The sequence below is a fragment of the Pinus tabuliformis genome, chromosome J, assembly GCF_031772625.1.
Source record: "Pinus tabuliformis cultivar Carrire ecotype Pingquan chromosome J, CPIR1, whole genome shotgun sequence".
Classification (NCBI taxonomy): Eukaryota; Viridiplantae; Streptophyta; class Pinopsida; order Pinales; family Pinaceae; genus Pinus; species Pinus tabuliformis.
The window spans coordinates 386,213,776-386,231,397 of NC_142295.1; the positions used below are offsets into that span (position 1 = coordinate 386,213,776).

Genomic DNA, 17,622 nt, shown 5'->3' on the forward strand with positions numbered 1-17,622 from the left:
TATGTAGAGACCTTTGCTAGAAAGTACCGAGAGCACACCTCTCACTCATCTCAGGAGGAAATGCATGCAATAAGACAAGAATCCAAGGTGGAATAGTGGTTTATGTATGATATAAAGGTGGAGGAGGATGTCGAGAAGTGGATCCCTGCTATAGGAGACACCCATTATAGATAAGCCTAATATTTGTGAATAGTGGACTTGTATTGGAAAATTAAAAACTATAATGGGTAAGGTCTTGACTAAGAGAAATGAATCCCACAATGAGATTCTTCTCTGCATTATGCCTTGCAGCAATATGCTAACAAATTGGATAGTAAAGTTTTAGTGTTAGCCAAGAAAATGGAAATCTTGGAATTCCACAATAGTGAAGAAGACAATCAAGCTCTTGTACTCATTTAGGTGGACTCCCCAATAATTAATTATGTTATATTTACGTTGTAAAGTGTTCCCCTTTGAAAACGACTCGCCTGGCTGCCACTGTGTCTCTGTCTACACCATCAGATCAAATGTTAGACGATTGAAATGTCTTAGGCCATTAGATCCACAACCTCCCTCATTTACACAAATAACAACCAAATAACTAACTTTCTAAACCTTATGAATCTCTCTTCCACCATGCTATGATATATCAGGTCAGAGCAACCATCAGAGAGAGGTTGAGAGGAATTGGAAAGAAGGTCTCCACAATTTTGATGCTGAGCCATACAACAAGTATTTGATCAATCCCAATGATATGATTCAACCATGGAGGACCTATTCATGGACATTGAGGTTGCACTTAACCAATGTCGTCGCGACCGTCAATCGCGTGGAAGAGAAGAGGAGGATGTAGAGGAGAGAGTCGCATACCTTTCAGAACCTGCAACATTTTCCAGCCTCCCCGCCGCTATGATGTTCTACGCCATTCTTGTAAGTCTTTTCATCGATCGATATCCAAGACTATTGATTATTAACATGAATAGTAATTCATGTTTGTAGTGTACATGTAGGAAGTTGTTGTTAGCATATAGTGTAATGTATATCTATTTCTTCTTGAAAATGAGCGTGTTGGCGCAAGGTCGATCGGAGACTTAGAACAGGGTATTAATAAACAAGAGAAATGTTGTGTGATTTAAATGATTGCCTAACCATAACAGAAACAAGGAGAAATGCGATGTGAAAATAATGATGTAAATAACTGGAAATCTCTGTAAAAGAAAGTTCACATCACTGTAACCGTGCACCAAAAGAATACAGTAATAAAATCATTATATGTATTCCAAAATTATTATGTCAAACAATCCTGAAGTTATCTGTTAAGATACCAATTCGACCCATGTCAAAATCATAGCTGCACCAGTTCAAAATAAAACTACAACAAAAATCCTCTATTAACAAGTGCTGACCATAGCAGCAAGAACTGAAGTTATCTGTTGAGATACCAATTCAACCCATGTCGAAATCATAGCTTTACCAGTTCAAAATAAAAATACAACAGAAACCCTCTCTTAACAAGTGTTGACCATAGTAGCAAGAAGCATACTCCCATAGTAATAAAAATATTAGAGATACACAGTATATTTCTCAAATGAAAATCCTTAACAATTAGTTCGAGGGCTCAAAGGTCGCTTAACCCTTTAAAGAAAATTGCTAACAATTGAATCTTAAAAAGGAAAGACAAGTAACAGAGGGTTTTCCTCTCAACCCGGTTGGGGTTTTTCCTCTAATAACAGGACACGGTGAATCTGGAGAATTTCCTTCTCAATCAGAGGCCACAAGAGAAATAACCACACCTGGCATATCAGAAGAGCCCTTGTATTAGCTGGGTAGTCGAAGAAAGCCTGAAATAACCTGGATAACCTCCATGCACGCTTACCTATACACGATTAGTAGAGAAATGTAAGCAGGATGCATGCGTACCTATACACCATTAACAGAGAAATGTAAGCATGGTATTGAGGACGCATCAGGAAAATATATAAAGTGATTTCTGAGTAGAGAATACTATGAACCTCACCTGTAATAAATAACCTATGTGCAAAATGAAACCCCCAACGAAAGCAAAACCTGGGTACAAAACCCCAAGTTGGTACTCATGTTCGGATTAAGAAAAATGTTGGAGGGTTGACTCCATGCACAAGTAACAAAGGGTTTTTCTCTCAACCATGTTGGGGTTTTTCCTCAAATAACAGGACACAGTGAATCTGGAGAATTTCCTTCTCAATCAGAGACCACAGAGAAATAACCACACCTAACATATCAAAAGAGCATATGTATTAGCTCGGTAGTGGGAGGAAGCCTGAAATAACCTGGGATAACCTTCGTGCGTGCATACCTGTACACCATTAACAAAGAAATGTAAGCATTGTATTGAGGACGCATCAAGAAAATATATAAAGCAACTGTCCAACAGAGAGGACTGTGAACATCACCTGTAACAAATAACCTGTGTGTAGTATGAAACCCTGGACGAAAGAAAACCTGTGTACAAAACCCCAAGTCGATACTCATGCCCCGGACGAAAGAAAACCTATGTACAAAACCCCAAGTCGATACTCATGCTCGGATTAAGAACATCACCTGTAACAAATAACCTGTGTGCAGAATGAAACCCCGGACGAAAGAAAACCTGTGTACAAAACCCCAAGTCGATACTCATGCTCGGATTAAGAACAATGCTGGAGTGTTGACTCCAAGCAGGGTTAAGATGCCCACCAGTGTTGAGGCTCTAGGCACTAGACCAAAGAATAACGCTGGAGTGTTGGCTCCAAGCAGGGTTAAGATGCTCATCAGTGTTGAGGCTCTAGGCACTAGACCTGCTCCAGCTCTTGAACTGAGCATAAATGAGAACCATTCCTGAGCATTCCATAGGTCAAGTCAGATTAATCAAGGAAAATCTAGAGTAATCAGTTAAAAACCCAGAAGAGGATGTCTAAAACAATGAACTTAAAGTCAGATTAATCGAGGAAAATCTAGAGTAATCAGTTAAAAACCCAAAAGAGGATGTATAAAACAATGAACTTACTCGAGTAACCAAATTTCTGATGAGATCTCAAAACCAGACTCTGATAAAGCAAACCCTTGCATTGTTCATGAGATCTCAAAACTAGACTCTGAGAAAGCAAACCCTTGCAGATCGTCACGAGCAAGAAAACTGAATCATGTAGCGAAGGAATGAGGCAAGATTGTGGGAGGGGTGAGTGAGTTAGTTTCCCTATAACCCTCCTCTGTAATCTACACCGTCCATCAGATAGGATCATGGAGAATCGTTGATATGTTGGTGAATCCTGGAGTGAGAGATGACAAGTGGATGGAGCAGATTTAGCATCGAGAAGGTTCAAAGGCCAAGTGGACAGCATGCTTGAGATATCCTCGGCATACATTAAATTCATTTCTCAATGCCTTAAGTTAATCGTGCCAAGAATTAAAGACCTCGTACTAAATATTGCAGTTAACATTCCTCAAGGATATAATATAAGATTTAAATTTTATATGCAAGTTATGTGAAATTAAAGTGATTTGATTTTTGTCGAAAGGAATATGGAAATATTAGATCTTTGGAGTAATGGTCAACTTTGATTTTCGGTGAAGAAACGATGCCATTCAAATATATACACATAATAAACTTATAGCATATAAAATTCATATAAACTCGTCTCTCAAAAATAGTTCACATAAATTTAAAAAAATAAAAATTAAAAAAAAATTATGGTTGATGTTGCCGTTAATCTTTATATATTCTAAATTTATATTTTTCAATATAAATAGAAATAGAATAACCTAAATAAACTCATCTCTCGAAAATAGTTCACATAAATTTAAAAAGAATTATGGTTGAGGTTGCCGCTAATATTTATATATTCTATATTTATATTTTTCAATATAAATATAAATACAATAACCTAAAATATATTTAATTAAAAACTAAAAAATAAAAATTCCTCAATAAATAATTTAAGAAAAAAACAAAAAAAAAAACAAACTAAAATATATTTTAATTAAAGAAAATGAACAAGACTCTCACTAGATATCAATGTATTTAGGGATCTTAGCTTATATATTAAGTAGTTAAAAAGGGATTGGTTAGAATCAGTATAGATTAATTTTAGCACAAATCTAACATGAGTTGAGAGGATTAAATTTCCCTCATGGTGCCCTTCTCCTATTCAGTTTCTTTCAAAATAACAATTTTTGTTGTAATAAAGAATAATTTTATTTAATGTTGGTTTATTGGATTGTATGAATAATGAATGCCTTCAACCATGTAGAAGTTTTTCAGTGTGTAAACTCTTGCAATGGCATGTTCCAATTGTCAATATAAAACGATGATATAGACAAGAAGTTATAATACATATTAGAATTAGAATTTTGGCCACCACGAGATGTATACCCACGAGATTAGAATTGTCAAAGTTGCAGATTTTATACCAAAAGTTATTAATAATTGCGCGTTGATGTCTAGCTCACTTTCATCTAATATGTGGTGATGTCTAAAATTTGTGATTTTTTTATGCGAATTTATATTTGGAAAGATAGGCATCATATTATTAGCTATCATATTTTTCATGAACTAATATTATTTTATTTAGGTTATCTAATGTCATGTACTAGTAATTTTTCAAAAACTAGCAAATATTTGCTATTGCAACTTGAAACACCATCTTTGAAGATTAAGAGGCATCTATGTTGGAAAGGTAAGTGATTTCTCTTTATCTTCTAGCTGTGAATGACATTTTATTTACTAATTTTTATTTTTAATGATGTTTTATATGGTAGGATTATTCTCGAATCTATGCCTTACGGTGTTTCCTTTGCAACATTTGATGCAATTGCTAGTTTAATCATTTTGCTTCTAGGAAGCCAGTGTAGGATAGATCATCCTACGAAAAGTTGTTGTTATGCTTTATTTTCTAGTTTTATAGACTATTTAAGACTCATTTGTCTAGATTAATATTATAAGACATTTGGACTAATTTTTATGACCTCGAACTTATTTATATATATATAGTCTATTTTTCCTAGTAACAGATTCAGAATTATAAACATGTAATGGCTTTTTGGCTCATAATATAAAGTTAGTCTAATTTACAACCAAAAAAACAATATCATAATTTAAAAAAGGAAAATCTACTCACATCAACTTTATTTACGTGAATAATTGTCATAACCACCAATCTCTAGTATGAATAAACCATAAAATTAAAAAAAAAAATTCCAACATTTTATTTTTAGCATCATTTAAAATAGAAAATAAAAAATAGGTAATTAAAAAAAAAACACAAAGTTATTTTCGCTCCCTTTTCCTTATTAACTTATTTGGAATACATTATTAATTTATTTCTAACTAGATAAAAGGTGATTTAGCTACCTTCTCTATTTTCCTATCTTTATCATGAAGGCCACACATTGCCCTTCCTTTGACGATATATGATTTCTTATATTATGATGCTAATTAATTACTCAATTATCATTTTAGTCCTCTCTTTTTATATTGTTTTGGAAAGTAAGCACCGCATCTCGTGTTTTGCTTAGAGTCGAATAACCCTAGCTTAAGGAAGCTTTCAAAAACTTGAGGTCCATGTTTATCGTTTAGTCATTGGTTTATTATTAGTTTTTCCCTGGGACTAATAGCGATGGATCGATCGTTGATCATGCATTAATCAGTCTTTTGACCAAAAAAAATTGTGCACTATTATAATTTAACCAAAGTTTTTCTCTCCAAATTTAACCAAAGTTTTTCTCTCCAAATATCAGTGTAAGAAATTTATAACCAAAGTTACGAATTGGAGGTCTTATTGCACGCCTCACGTGGCCCGATGTTAATTCAGTGGAGAAAAAATGTTTTACCGTAAGTTTTATGTTCAAGGTGTGCATGTTCTTCTACGTGCCCTTCTACGTGCCCTGCATGAGCACCTTGCATGCAGCCAGTTTGCCAGATGTCTCTCGCTCGGGCTATCAATTTTCCGGTAAACAGTTTGAATCCCCAAACCCTCAACCTGGTGCTCATTTGTTGTTGCCTTGGACGGCGAGGTTTCTCTGTGCATGGTGGTTCGTTCTGTCTGCCCAAAACCTGCAACTACACAACTCTGGTGTCACAGTTTCAGACATGGGACAAGTAAGTTTTGTGCTTGGTTTTTGTTAATGAGGGATTGTTTTCTTTAATCCTAGTTTACACTTGACTCATCCTAACTGCAACAGGTTCAAAGTTCTGCTGCGAGATGTAATGAGTTGCGCCCTTTGTTTCTGGAGGTCACCAGAAGATGCTTATGAATATATATTCAGCTTTTCCCTTAACTCGTGAGAGGGCTAAAGGGAATTAATTGCTACAGGTCACCGTTGGGTCGAGGATTGCTTATTTTTACCAAGGCAAGGTAAATTTCAATGAATTTACAGGGTTTTCCATGAGTTCTCTAAATACTGGGTGATTTTCATGAGTTTAAGCCTAATTGGTTTTGGTCACTGCAAGAATTTCTTTTGATTTACTGTTATTCGGCTTCTATATGAACTCTCACGTTGAGAAGAGGAAGTTAATAGAAAACTTCTCTTACAGGTACTTCTTGACACCTGCGAGGGTTGAAATTGGCTTTAGGGTTTTCATGCTATGTTCCTCCATATTCGCCAGCACCAACTTGACATTTAAATGGACATATTCTAAGTTAGTTGTTTAAGTTCATTCATAGTTGTGGCCCTAGCGACATTATTAAGCAGGGGGTTTTTAAAAGATTATGTATATCTATACTTTTAGAAGGGATGGCCAGCAGTCAAACCCTCTTCCGGTTACTGTGTTGTTTCTATTCCAGACCCAGTGCTGGGATTTACATGAAAATAGTACTTATGTTGTGTATTTGTAAATGTCATCTATTTTCTTGTATTTCAACACTTTTGTAATTTGAGCCGAGGGTTCAAGGTAACTGATTGTTCAGTTATTCGTAGAAAGACTCTTGTCCTAAAACAGGGAACGACAAATATTTGGAGCTGAATGTCTGATATTATGTATTCTTCCCTTACAAGCCGTTGATACTGGGACTGATCCGATTGTTCCTGTCCATCATGTGGTAGCTGAGGTTCCATCCATGGCAGCCTAGGATGTTCCGTGTAATGTCATCATGGTGGGCGAAGGGAAGGCAGTGTTCCATGACTTTCTTGGCATGAGCTTCCTCAGCAGCGAATCATGGGGTGCTACTGCTACAGCTAGACATGAGGAGGCCTCCAGGAGCACAGGCGTCGTAGACGGAATCGACCATGGATCCTTCTCAGCGGGCAGCAGGCTTCTCTCAGGGCATCTCGGTTTAGCAGTAGCAGCAGCTGCTCCTTGTTCTTCAGATCCAGGATCAGGTTAATCTTTACTTCTCATCTTTAGCGAGAGGTTTTCTTTTGGTTTCTTGTTTTTATCTGATTAAAGAATGTAAAATGATGGTGTGTTTCGCAGAGAGGATGTCGTGTGGAAAGTGGGAAGGCATACATGGTGGCATGGGTGCTTTGGGCAGCAATAGATCAGTAACAGGAGGGAAGAAGAGGGAAACTTCCACTTCGAGCCTTAGAGAGTCCTTGCAGGATACTTCAGAGAGTTCGGGTGGAATTAAGGTAGCGGAAACCCTTATCTCTCAACGCTACTAATGGCTAGGAACAGAGTTAGAGCTTTTGTTTATTTTACCTGTAATAGAAACTTTGCCAATCTAAAAACTGTCTTTGTGGTGTAAACCCCCTTTGTTGATGCCGTAGCATCTCTGTAGCGCAGTACTAACATCACCTTTTGCGACCCCAAGTTGATGCAATTGATCTTCTTTCACTCAAATACTAACATCACCTTTGGTGTTTCTAGGTTGATTCTATGGTATTTTCTCACTTTAGTACCAAAGGCCACTCCACTACTAAGATTACCTTGCCTTTGGTGTTTTCCAGGTTGATTCTATGGTATCCTCCTCATTTTAGTTAGTACTAAAGACCACTCCAGTACTAAAATTACCTTTTACGTTTGGTATTTTCAGGTTGATTCTATGGCATTCTCCCGCATTATAGTACAAAAGACCCTTTTGTTGTTATGCTTCATGGCTTTCTTTGGCTTGTGGTTATTATCTTTTATAATCTGTTCACAATTGTTATTATTACAGTGGTATATATTTATCATGGAATTTCATATCCTATTAACTGTTACTTAGGCCAGCCCTACGTGCAGGCTGTGGTAAAGGAGGCGCTGCGAATGCATCCGCCTGGACCGCTCCTATCATGGGCACGTCTCTCCACTGAAGATGTGAACATGGGCGATGGAATGTGTGTTCCGGCGGGCACGACTGCCATGGTGAATATGTGGTCGATTACTCACGACCCCAGCATTTGGGAATCACCTCAAGAGTTCCGTCCGGAGAGGTTTGTGGTGTCGGAAGGCGGGGAAGACGTGGATGTAAGGGGTAATGATCTGAGGCTTGCGCCTTTTGGTGCTGGTCGTCGTGTGTGCCCGGGGAAGGCTCTGGGCCTTGCCACTGTTAACCTCTGGGTGGCTAAGCTGCTCCATCATTTTCAATGGCTTCCTCATGCTGAACATCCAGTTGATTTGTCCGAGGTTCTTAAGCTGTCCTGCGAAATGGCTCATCCTCTTCGTTCTGTTCCCATCATACGGGTGCCAGCTTTCACTAGCTAATTAAATCCTCCCCCGTTACCTGCTAATTGCGGTACCTCCTGTTCTGTTTCTGTTTGTCAGTATTACTAGGCAATATATATGATGCCGTCTCCCATTATGTATTTCGATTGCAGCAGGGCAGTATTACTAGGCACTATATATGCGTCGATGCCGTCTCCCATTATGCATTTCGATTGCATGAGCACGCACTATCATGCAATGCCGTTCAATCTTTAGCTCTCCGGTTATATGTATCTCGATTATAAGTGGTACTTTTTCTGACCCATCGTCGTCATATGAGACTGTGTGTCTCTGTTTGGTTATTGCGATCGATAGAACGAACGATGGATGGTCGTTTTGGGTTTGAATAATGGTGAGCTGCACGTTAAATTTTTGACAATAAAGATGAGTGACCACGGATATTTTTGCATGGTTGGTTTCTAATGGATGGATTTTTTCAACTCTTTCTTTCTTTTTTTACAGTCAGTCAACAATTTTATTTGTTAAAGCATAAATTACATTACATGGTGCAATTTTATTTGTTAAACCATATATATATATATATCACGTAAATTACATGGTGTATTGCTGTATCAGCAGAGGCAGATGTCGTGCATAAATCACATTACATGGTGCAATTTTATTTGTTAAACCATACATATATATGTATATATCACGTAAATTACATGGTGTATTGCTGTATAGCAGAGGCAGATGTCGTCACACCATTGTCAATGGTTTTGAAAACGATTTCTACACAATTAGGTGAGACTTACCAGCAGTTCAAGTTTGATATTTAACCTCATCATTTGAGACTTACCAGCAGTTCAAGTTTGATATTTAACCTCATCATTTGAATTATAAAGTTACTTACACGAACGAAGATCTTTGTTCCTTTATTTCTTTATGTACCTGCACGTTCAGAAATCTCTGCCCAACATTTCGTACGGCGATAAGCCACTTACGAGCTCGGTCGGAGGCGACCTCGATCTGTCCGAACAATGCGCACCCATTTTTCTTTTTAAGCTATCAATTTGCAAATATTAGTCAAGTTAAAATTGCAGCTACCCCGTTTCAAAGAAAGTTTATGCTTTTCAAAACCATGGAAAATGCAAACACTTTGAATCAGATTGACCTGTATGTAGAACAGTCTATGGATGCGATCATTTTTGTGGCATTGTTTTTATTGGATTTTGATTTTTATCATACAGCATATTTTGACGTGGATTGATTCTTATTTTTGGTTAGTGAAGTGTACAATTAAATTACATCGTACATTACAATTTTGTCCACGTGCTTGCTTTAACAACATATTTTGTGTGGTTGATTTTTTATTTTTGTTATTTATTTAACAACATATTTTGTGCGGCTGATTCTTTAATTTTTGTTATTTATTTAACAACATATTTTGTGCGATTCATTTTTTTATTTTTGGTTATTCAAGTATACAACATTGTACATCACATTCTTGACCAAGGTGCTTTTCAAAAAAAATTGCAGTCACAATATTAATACTTATACTTATTTAACAACTCCCCTAACATTTAAACACAAAGGCTCTACACCTGCTGATGTTTGGACCTGGGCTGTTTACATGACCAACAACAATTCTCTGTCAGTCTTAACTTTAATTTGCTAGTCTTTAGATTTAATTTATTGGATCACGTATATGGCACTTTTGACTCGCGATTGTACTCTGGGCATTGTTTAGGGACGAGCAACAGCTCCTGGAAAAGGTCGTGGAAGGAGTCTTGAAAAAGTTTCCAACAAAGCTCCATGTGTGCAAATATCCAATAGCTTTGGAACAGAAAATAGAAGATTTTGAAAGGGAAATGCGTTTGCAGCAGCAAAGCGGCTAGACTAGAATTATAGGAATTGTGGGATTTGGTGGGGTTGGAAAAACAACCCTTGCAAAAAAAAAACTTTAACAGTCGGATGTCACAATACAATAGATCTTGTTTTTTATTTGATGTTAGAGACAAACCTTTAATTTCTTTGCAGAGTCAGCTTCTTAAGGAGTTGGCTCAATGGAATGGGCAGATAAACAACATCGATGAAGGTATAGAGATGCTCAGGAGGTAAAATATACTGCTCCATGGTTATTTTATAAATAAATAAAATATATATTGCAACATGGTTTTAAAGGAACAAGGCCCAAGTGTAAGTCTTGCACTGTTTTGTTAGAATAGTTAACTCTCAGCTCTGGCACTTGAATAATATGATGAAAGAAAAGAAGAAAAAAGAAAATACCACCACCATCCATCTTTTTCTATTTTCTGTGACTTGTGCAATTCCTTCTAGATTGCTTTATGTTTCCCTTATTGTTCGTTATTTGAAAATCCCTGCTAGATGTCAAGATTTGAGTCCAAAGATGACAGAAGAGGAAGGCACCATGATGATGATGTTCTTCTGGGCATGCAACCACCAAGGCCAACAGCACATGCCAAACATCAACGAGGCCATCAATGGGTGCGAATGTTGATTTTATGGCTTCAAAGAAATGGGAACGCCCTGCCTTTATGAATTCAGGATCAGTTGTATATAGTCCTTCACGTCTCACTCATCTTGGAAGCTATCAGAACAAGACCTCTGCAAATTTGTCCAGGGAAAATACGGTAGTGCCTGCTCTCGTTTCTCAGACCCCAGCAGATGAAGGTTCTCGAACAGGTCTTAAAGGTTCCAGTTTGGCAAACCTCATGAACAATGGTCCAAGTGCACCAGCTGCCAGAAACACAAGTGGGCAAAGCCTTTCTGCCGGTAGTTCAAAATTCTTGCCTGGGATTGATAGTATTGGCTTGCGTCTCGAAGGGGTTTCTTTACACTCAGTTATGCAAAACCTCTGTTATTCTCAGTGTATAATTGAATATCTAGACAGTTGACATGTATACTTATTATCCAAGAGGTTTTTCGACCATTTTACTTCTATATTGACTGTAAAATTTATATGTATATGGTAGCTCCTTTGATTTTTTTTAATACAACATTCACTATTGTTTCGACATGTTTTAAAAGGAGATTTTTACAACATTGCTTTCTCTATATCATTTTATGTATGTACTCAATAGTTCTTTTCTTGGCTACGATTTTCACTCTTATCTGATGATGCAAAAGTCTGATGAGTCTGCAAGTGTGAATACAGAAGCAAACCTTTTCAGTGAGTTTGGAATAGAATCCTATGAAAATCCATTTTTCCCATAATTCAATCCACTTTCTGCAATGTAATGGCATGTATTCCTCACTCCATAGGACAATATCCAGCACCAGGCCTGCTTCTAAATTTCACTTGTAGCAAGCTATTTGCTTCTTTCAATTTATTGAAGAGAAGAGTTTGGCATAACTGGATCATTTCATTGACCCTCTGTGTAGTGAATTGAACTTTCAGTCGCACAATTCCTTCAACCATGCGTGGATATTAGATATGGTTGGGTATGCATATACTATATAGGCATGCTTATGAGGTGGGCAATGATTGTCTTGGAGCATCCTTCCCTTATGTATCATTTAAACATGTCTCTAATGAAATGTCAGGGGACCAAATCACTCTATTAGAAATAAAACCCGGTTTGACATGGGGTTCAGGCGAAGTGGCCTTTCTTCATCCAAATCACAATGATAAGACTAGAGCACAAATCAGAAAAGCACATCACTTCGCCTTTCTTCATCCAAATCACAATGATAAGACTAGAGCACAAATCAGAAAAGGGCTTCATTTGTGCTTGACGGCAGGGACTACCGACTGCATGCAACACTTGTTATAATTATCTTGTACCGCTTAGTACGTAATAATTGTTAGATATTTTAGTTGAAAAGAAGTATCTTATCCATTCTACTATTAATTAAAAATATATTCAGGTAAAATATGTGTGTGTTTTTTTTATTTCTTTTACAAATTTAGGTATATTATTTAGGTATATTATTTTCCTATAACATGAGGATTTCTCATTTTTATTTTAGTTCGAATATTTTATTATTATTATTTCGTTTTTAAAATTTTAAAACCAATATACTCTTTCATAGTAAAATATGTATTTAATTTTTAATTATATATATATATATATATATATATATATTTTATATTTCAATATGAGGATTTGTCATTCTTATTTTTATTTAAATATATTTTATTATTACTTTCTTCGAATTTTTATTCAAATCTTTAAACAAATATACTATGTATTCTTTGGTGTGGAGTAATATACATATTTTATCTCTGGTTGTAAAGTAATATTTACAATAGAGTGATTGAAATCATATAAATATTGTATATTTTAATGTAATTAAGTCATATCTATTTTATCTCTAAATTTATTTAGGTATATTATTTTCCTCTAACATGAGGATTTCTCATTTTTATTTTAGTTCAAATATTTTATTATTATTATTTCTTTTTTAAAATTTTAAAACCAATATACTCTTTCATAATAAAATATGTATTTAATTTTTAATTCTATATATATATTTTATATTTCAATATGAGGATTTCTCATTCTTATTTTTATTTAAATATTTTTTATTATTATTTTCTTTGAGTTTTTTTCAAATCTTTAAACAAATATATTGTGTATTCCTTGGTGTGGAGTAATAAACATATTTTATCTCTGGTTGTAAAGTAATATTTACAATAAAGTGATTGAAATCATATAAATATTGTATACTTTAATGTAATTAAGCCATATCTATTTTATCTCTAAATTTATTAAGAATTAAGATGGATTAAAAAAATAATTTAGATACAAACATCCCAATATTTATATGATCTTCATATAAGATAGATATAAGTTGGTGTGTTTTATATATATTTGTATGTTCACTTGGTATCATGAAACACACTCTAGTTGGTGTAATTACCACGAACTCCCCTTGTTCCAATAGTTGATATGATATAGTTTTAATATTGCTATATTTATGTATATTTGAATCTGTGAATGAGTGTTATTTAGCCCACATTATTTTATTAGCATTATTGTTTTATATGATAATGGGTAGACATACCCGCAATTGATATATTCTCTTCAATACTATAAATGCATGTTGCTTCTCTTAATGCAATAAGAAATGAACTCATTTGCCATGGCTTAATTATGCAGCGAACATTCTTATAACATAAGTCAATTACTTAAAGAAGTATTGCAGAAGATCTTCATCGTTAGAGCCATTAAAAAAACATTTGTTACTAAACCCATTTAATGATCTCAATCTCAATCCCATATATATTTAGTATTTTGAAGGCCCATTTAATCTACTAATAACTTCATTAGATCATGTTTCACTTTACACTATTTTAATCTAAATTGCTCATATATTAAATGTTTTGAAAACCTATTTAATTTACTAATAACTTTTTTACTCAAATTTTTGAATCTTAATTAATGAGAACTTCTTAATATATATATTATAAATTGAAGAGCAAAATATATTTTAAATCTTTAAAAAAACAAATATCATTCCTAATTCACAAAATGTTCTCTTATTTCTTTGATAACTCAAAACCCTTATTTTTGAAAAATCTACCATGGCCATAGCCTTATAAATGAGATTCAAACCAAAATCATAAAAAATCTACCTAAACCACATAGATAAAATTCAAACCAAAATCATAAATAAAATAAAATATAATTTATTTAGTTTAAACATCACAATTTCAAATTACATCTAAACTATTTATACAAATTTAATTCAAAAAATATTTAATTAATTTTGTTCATAATCAAAAAATCCATATTTGTATAAATTTAATGCAAAATTTTTTTAATTAAATTTATTCATTAAAAAATACATCTTAAAAATTCAATAAATTTTTTAACTGATAATTTAATTTATTTTTAAATTATTATTTAAAAAAAAAAAAATATTATTTTATAGTTATAATAATAATTTAATTTTAAAATCATAATTAAATCAAATATATTAATATAAAAAACTCCTTATTTTTATAATAGATAATGAATCTATTTATGATTCTGAGGAAGAATTCCTCCTCCATCCCACCTTTATCATTAATTTAATTTATGATAAGTTTGAAATCAATTCTTCCGCATTTTTCCTCTTACGAAAAAAACTTTAAACAATTAGGGTATCGGAGTTTGAGTTGACCTTTCTATTCTTAAAATATTTTTAACACAACTCGAAAGGACAACTAGATGTGGATTGTTGAACTCATCATTCGAGCGTGGGAACTTCGAAAGTCTATGGCTCGATTTTGGAGGTTCATCGTTTTACGTGATCAACTCTGGATTTGTTTTATATTTAATAAAGGTGTTTAAAAGGAAATTCCAAATTATTTATGGGATTTATTAGATTTTTTATTTTGTAAATAATATGGTAGTGGATTGTTAGTTAAATTTATTTGATTTTTCCCCCGATGTGGGTGACTGAGGCAGCAATCAATATGAAAAGACTGACAGCTCGACCCTTGCCCACCCAATACACCGCGTTAAATATTGGCAATTGGGTAAGAGCTTGGCATGCGCGCAAGGCAGATTATAGCAGCGCCCCTTCAGGTGGCCTTGGCTCATTCTCCCTGTCCTCTGCAACGGCTCCTCCCCCCGCACGCTACAACCTGCAAGAGATGACGACAATCATCAATGCAGTAGTAATGGAAGTGGCTTTTCGGGAAAGATCGAGCAAGCTGCTCTGAGTTTGCGGTGTTGTCTTGCGAGTTGTCTCTTTGGGCTCATCCCCTCGCTTCGGCTCAATTTTCGGCTCTCTCTGAAGTTTCTTGGCCCCGGAGGCAGCTCTTGTTGTTCCTCCCTCTCCTCTGGGGGGTCCTGGATCATAGTCGGGCGGTTTTCGTGTATGTTTATCATCTCCGGGTCTCTGTTCTTACCTTTGGTTTTCGCGGGTGGTCTCTGTGTAGTTTCCTCTCAACCTATGTCCCTTCGTTCAAGTGTCTGGTCTTAAGCCTGGTCTCTGTTACAGGGGGGTGGAAGATTGGTCCTAACAATTCATCGATTGCTCATTCTCACTCTGGAATTTTTCGCCCTATGCTCAATTGGCTCCCGCTGGCGATAGGACTTCGTAGGATCTCTCCCGGGTCTCTGTGTCTTTGTAGCTCCGCGCGCCACTGTCTTTGTCCCAGGTCAATTGCTCAGCCTGTCTACATCTGTTATACTGATCCCTCAAAGATGGCTCGACTTCGTCAACGTATGGGATGCCATAGAGGCCAACCCCGGCGCGCTCCAACAGGCTCGTCTTCGGATTCGCCCGCCCCCTCCAGTGAATTGTTCACTGGTCGTTACCCAGGCACTCGAAGCGGGAGAGGGTGGCGTTGTGCTTCCAGTCGCTACCGTGGGCCTCCATCCTCGACCAGCTCTGCAATCTTCTCCTTCAACAGTTCCCTGCATTGGCCTCGGATAACGGCTCACATAACTGTGGTTTTCTATGAGACCACTCAGATGGAGGACTCAGACTCTCATCTGGGGGGCTCTGGGGCAGTCTCTGGTCCTACTCCTTCGATTCAGCTTGGTATTGGTATGGCGCCGCAGCATGTTCAGAACGATCCGGGTTGCAGCACTCAGGATGCGGAGATGCTGCCTGTCGATCCTGGCCCCTCTGATCAGGTAGCTGCTCCAACTATGGGTGAGCCAGAATTCGGATGGTGTCGGGTTGTGGAAGAACCACAGGATGATTAGTATGCTCTTGCTGGCGACAGTTTTGTGGGTTAAGCCATGGCTATCATTGGGCAAGTTTACCATGTTAACGCTACTGTGGATTTCTTATGTTTTTTGTGAAGTTTTTGTCCACTATGAAGATCCCCTGCGTGGGTTATGCTCTGGTTTTGTTAACCTGTTTTGTCCTGGAAACTCTGCCTATCACAGCAGTGTAATGACTTCGGTCACATTGTAAATATTTTTCCTCTTTATTAATAGAATTAGTTTTACTCAGAAAAAAAAAAAAAAAAATAATAATAAATAAATAATAAATAATAAATAATAAATAAAAAGTAAAAATAAATAAATAAAATATAATAATAATAATAATAAATTATTTGATTTTTAATTAATTTTTAGTTTTTTTTTTAAATAATTTATAAAAAAATTAATCTTTGATAATGGGTGGAGTGTCCACTAGAAGCATTGTATTTGAAAAATTTTATACACAATTTTTTTTGAAAACTTTTAACAATATGAATAGTTGTGAAAGCTTGCATTTTATTAAAAAATTTATAAAAAGAAATATTAAATTGAATATTTGGAAAATTAAAAAATATTCTTTTTTTTTTTTTAAATTTAAATTTCTAAAGTCTAAACAGAGGAAAATAATGGAAAATTGAAGAAAATAGAGGCCTCATTAATAAAAAGGCTTATGAGGATCAGTTAGTAACCTTTTGTCAGTTCAGTTTCGAAGCTCTCTCTCTCTCTCTCTCACTCTTGGACACTTAGAGTTCTTGGAGAATTTCAGCTTTGGATCAAGGAAAGCAAAGAAAACAAAGCGGAAACAAAAATAAAAAAAGGAAGACCATGATCAAGCAGCTACAACGGGATTAGTTGCAAGTATCAAGTTGCATGTGTGATTTCCTTGCTAGTTTTGGCATGCATGTTTATCCATGTGTGTTCTTAGTTCTCTTGTTGTCATTGGTATGGGTTTTTTCCAAGTGTGACAATGTTTTTCAGCCTAGCCTTGCCATTTCCGAATAGCCATGGCATGATGGGGTTCTCATGTTTTGGTTGAGTTAGATTGTCGAATGGATTCGAAATTGAGTGAGGTGGTCTCTGAAAGAAAGAACACATGGCCTAGTGATCCCTGAATTATACTGTGGATTGCAGTAAAGCCTTGGCCTAGTAACCCCTGAACCAAACTATGGGTTGCGGTAAGCCAGATTTTGTGTACCTCAATGGGCCTAGGAATGCTTGACCAGGGAATTACAGGACATATGGTAAAACCTAGAGGTGAGTGCTCTTGATCAAGCCTAGGAATCCTTGGTCAGTGATTGGAAGGATATCTGGTAAAGCCTGGAGGGTGGAATCTTGATTAGGCCTAGGGATCCTTGATCGTTGTATGGTGGGTTACTAGGAGACATACAAATT

General features: G+C 35.7%; 2 protein-coding genes across 3 annotated transcripts; both read left to right on the forward strand.

Moving 5' to 3' along the window:
- The first annotated feature begins 5,881 nt into the window (after positions 1–5,881).
- On the forward strand, positions 5,882–8,987 carry LOC149227401 (cytochrome P450 78A4-like). 2 transcript variants are annotated; one of them, XM_089377774.1, is made up of 5 exons: positions 5,882–6,094; positions 6,178–6,350; positions 6,530–7,314; positions 7,409–7,563; positions 8,144–8,987. In XM_089377774.1, exons 3-5 carry the CDS (start codon positions 7,086–7,088, stop codon positions 8,615–8,617), a joined length of 858 nt encoding a protein of 285 aa, XP_089233900.1. In that variant the 5' UTR covers positions 5,882–6,094; positions 6,178–6,350; positions 6,530–7,085; the 3' UTR covers positions 8,618–8,987. The 2 variants fall into 2 exon arrangements, with proteins under 2 accessions (XP_089233900.1, XP_089233901.1); XM_089377775.1 differs by having other exon boundaries at positions 8,156–8,987.
- A 1,463-nt stretch (positions 8,988–10,450) lies between these two features.
- Positions 10,451–11,555, forward strand: LOC149227402 (uncharacterized). Its single transcript, XM_089377776.1, has 2 exons — positions 10,451–10,674; positions 10,946–11,555. The coding sequence occupies exon 2, from the start codon at positions 11,062–11,064 to the stop codon at positions 11,473–11,475; it is 414 nt and encodes a 137-aa protein (XP_089233902.1). The 5' UTR covers positions 10,451–10,674; positions 10,946–11,061; the 3' UTR covers positions 11,476–11,555.
- The last annotated feature ends 6,067 nt before the right edge of the window (positions 11,556–17,622 follow it).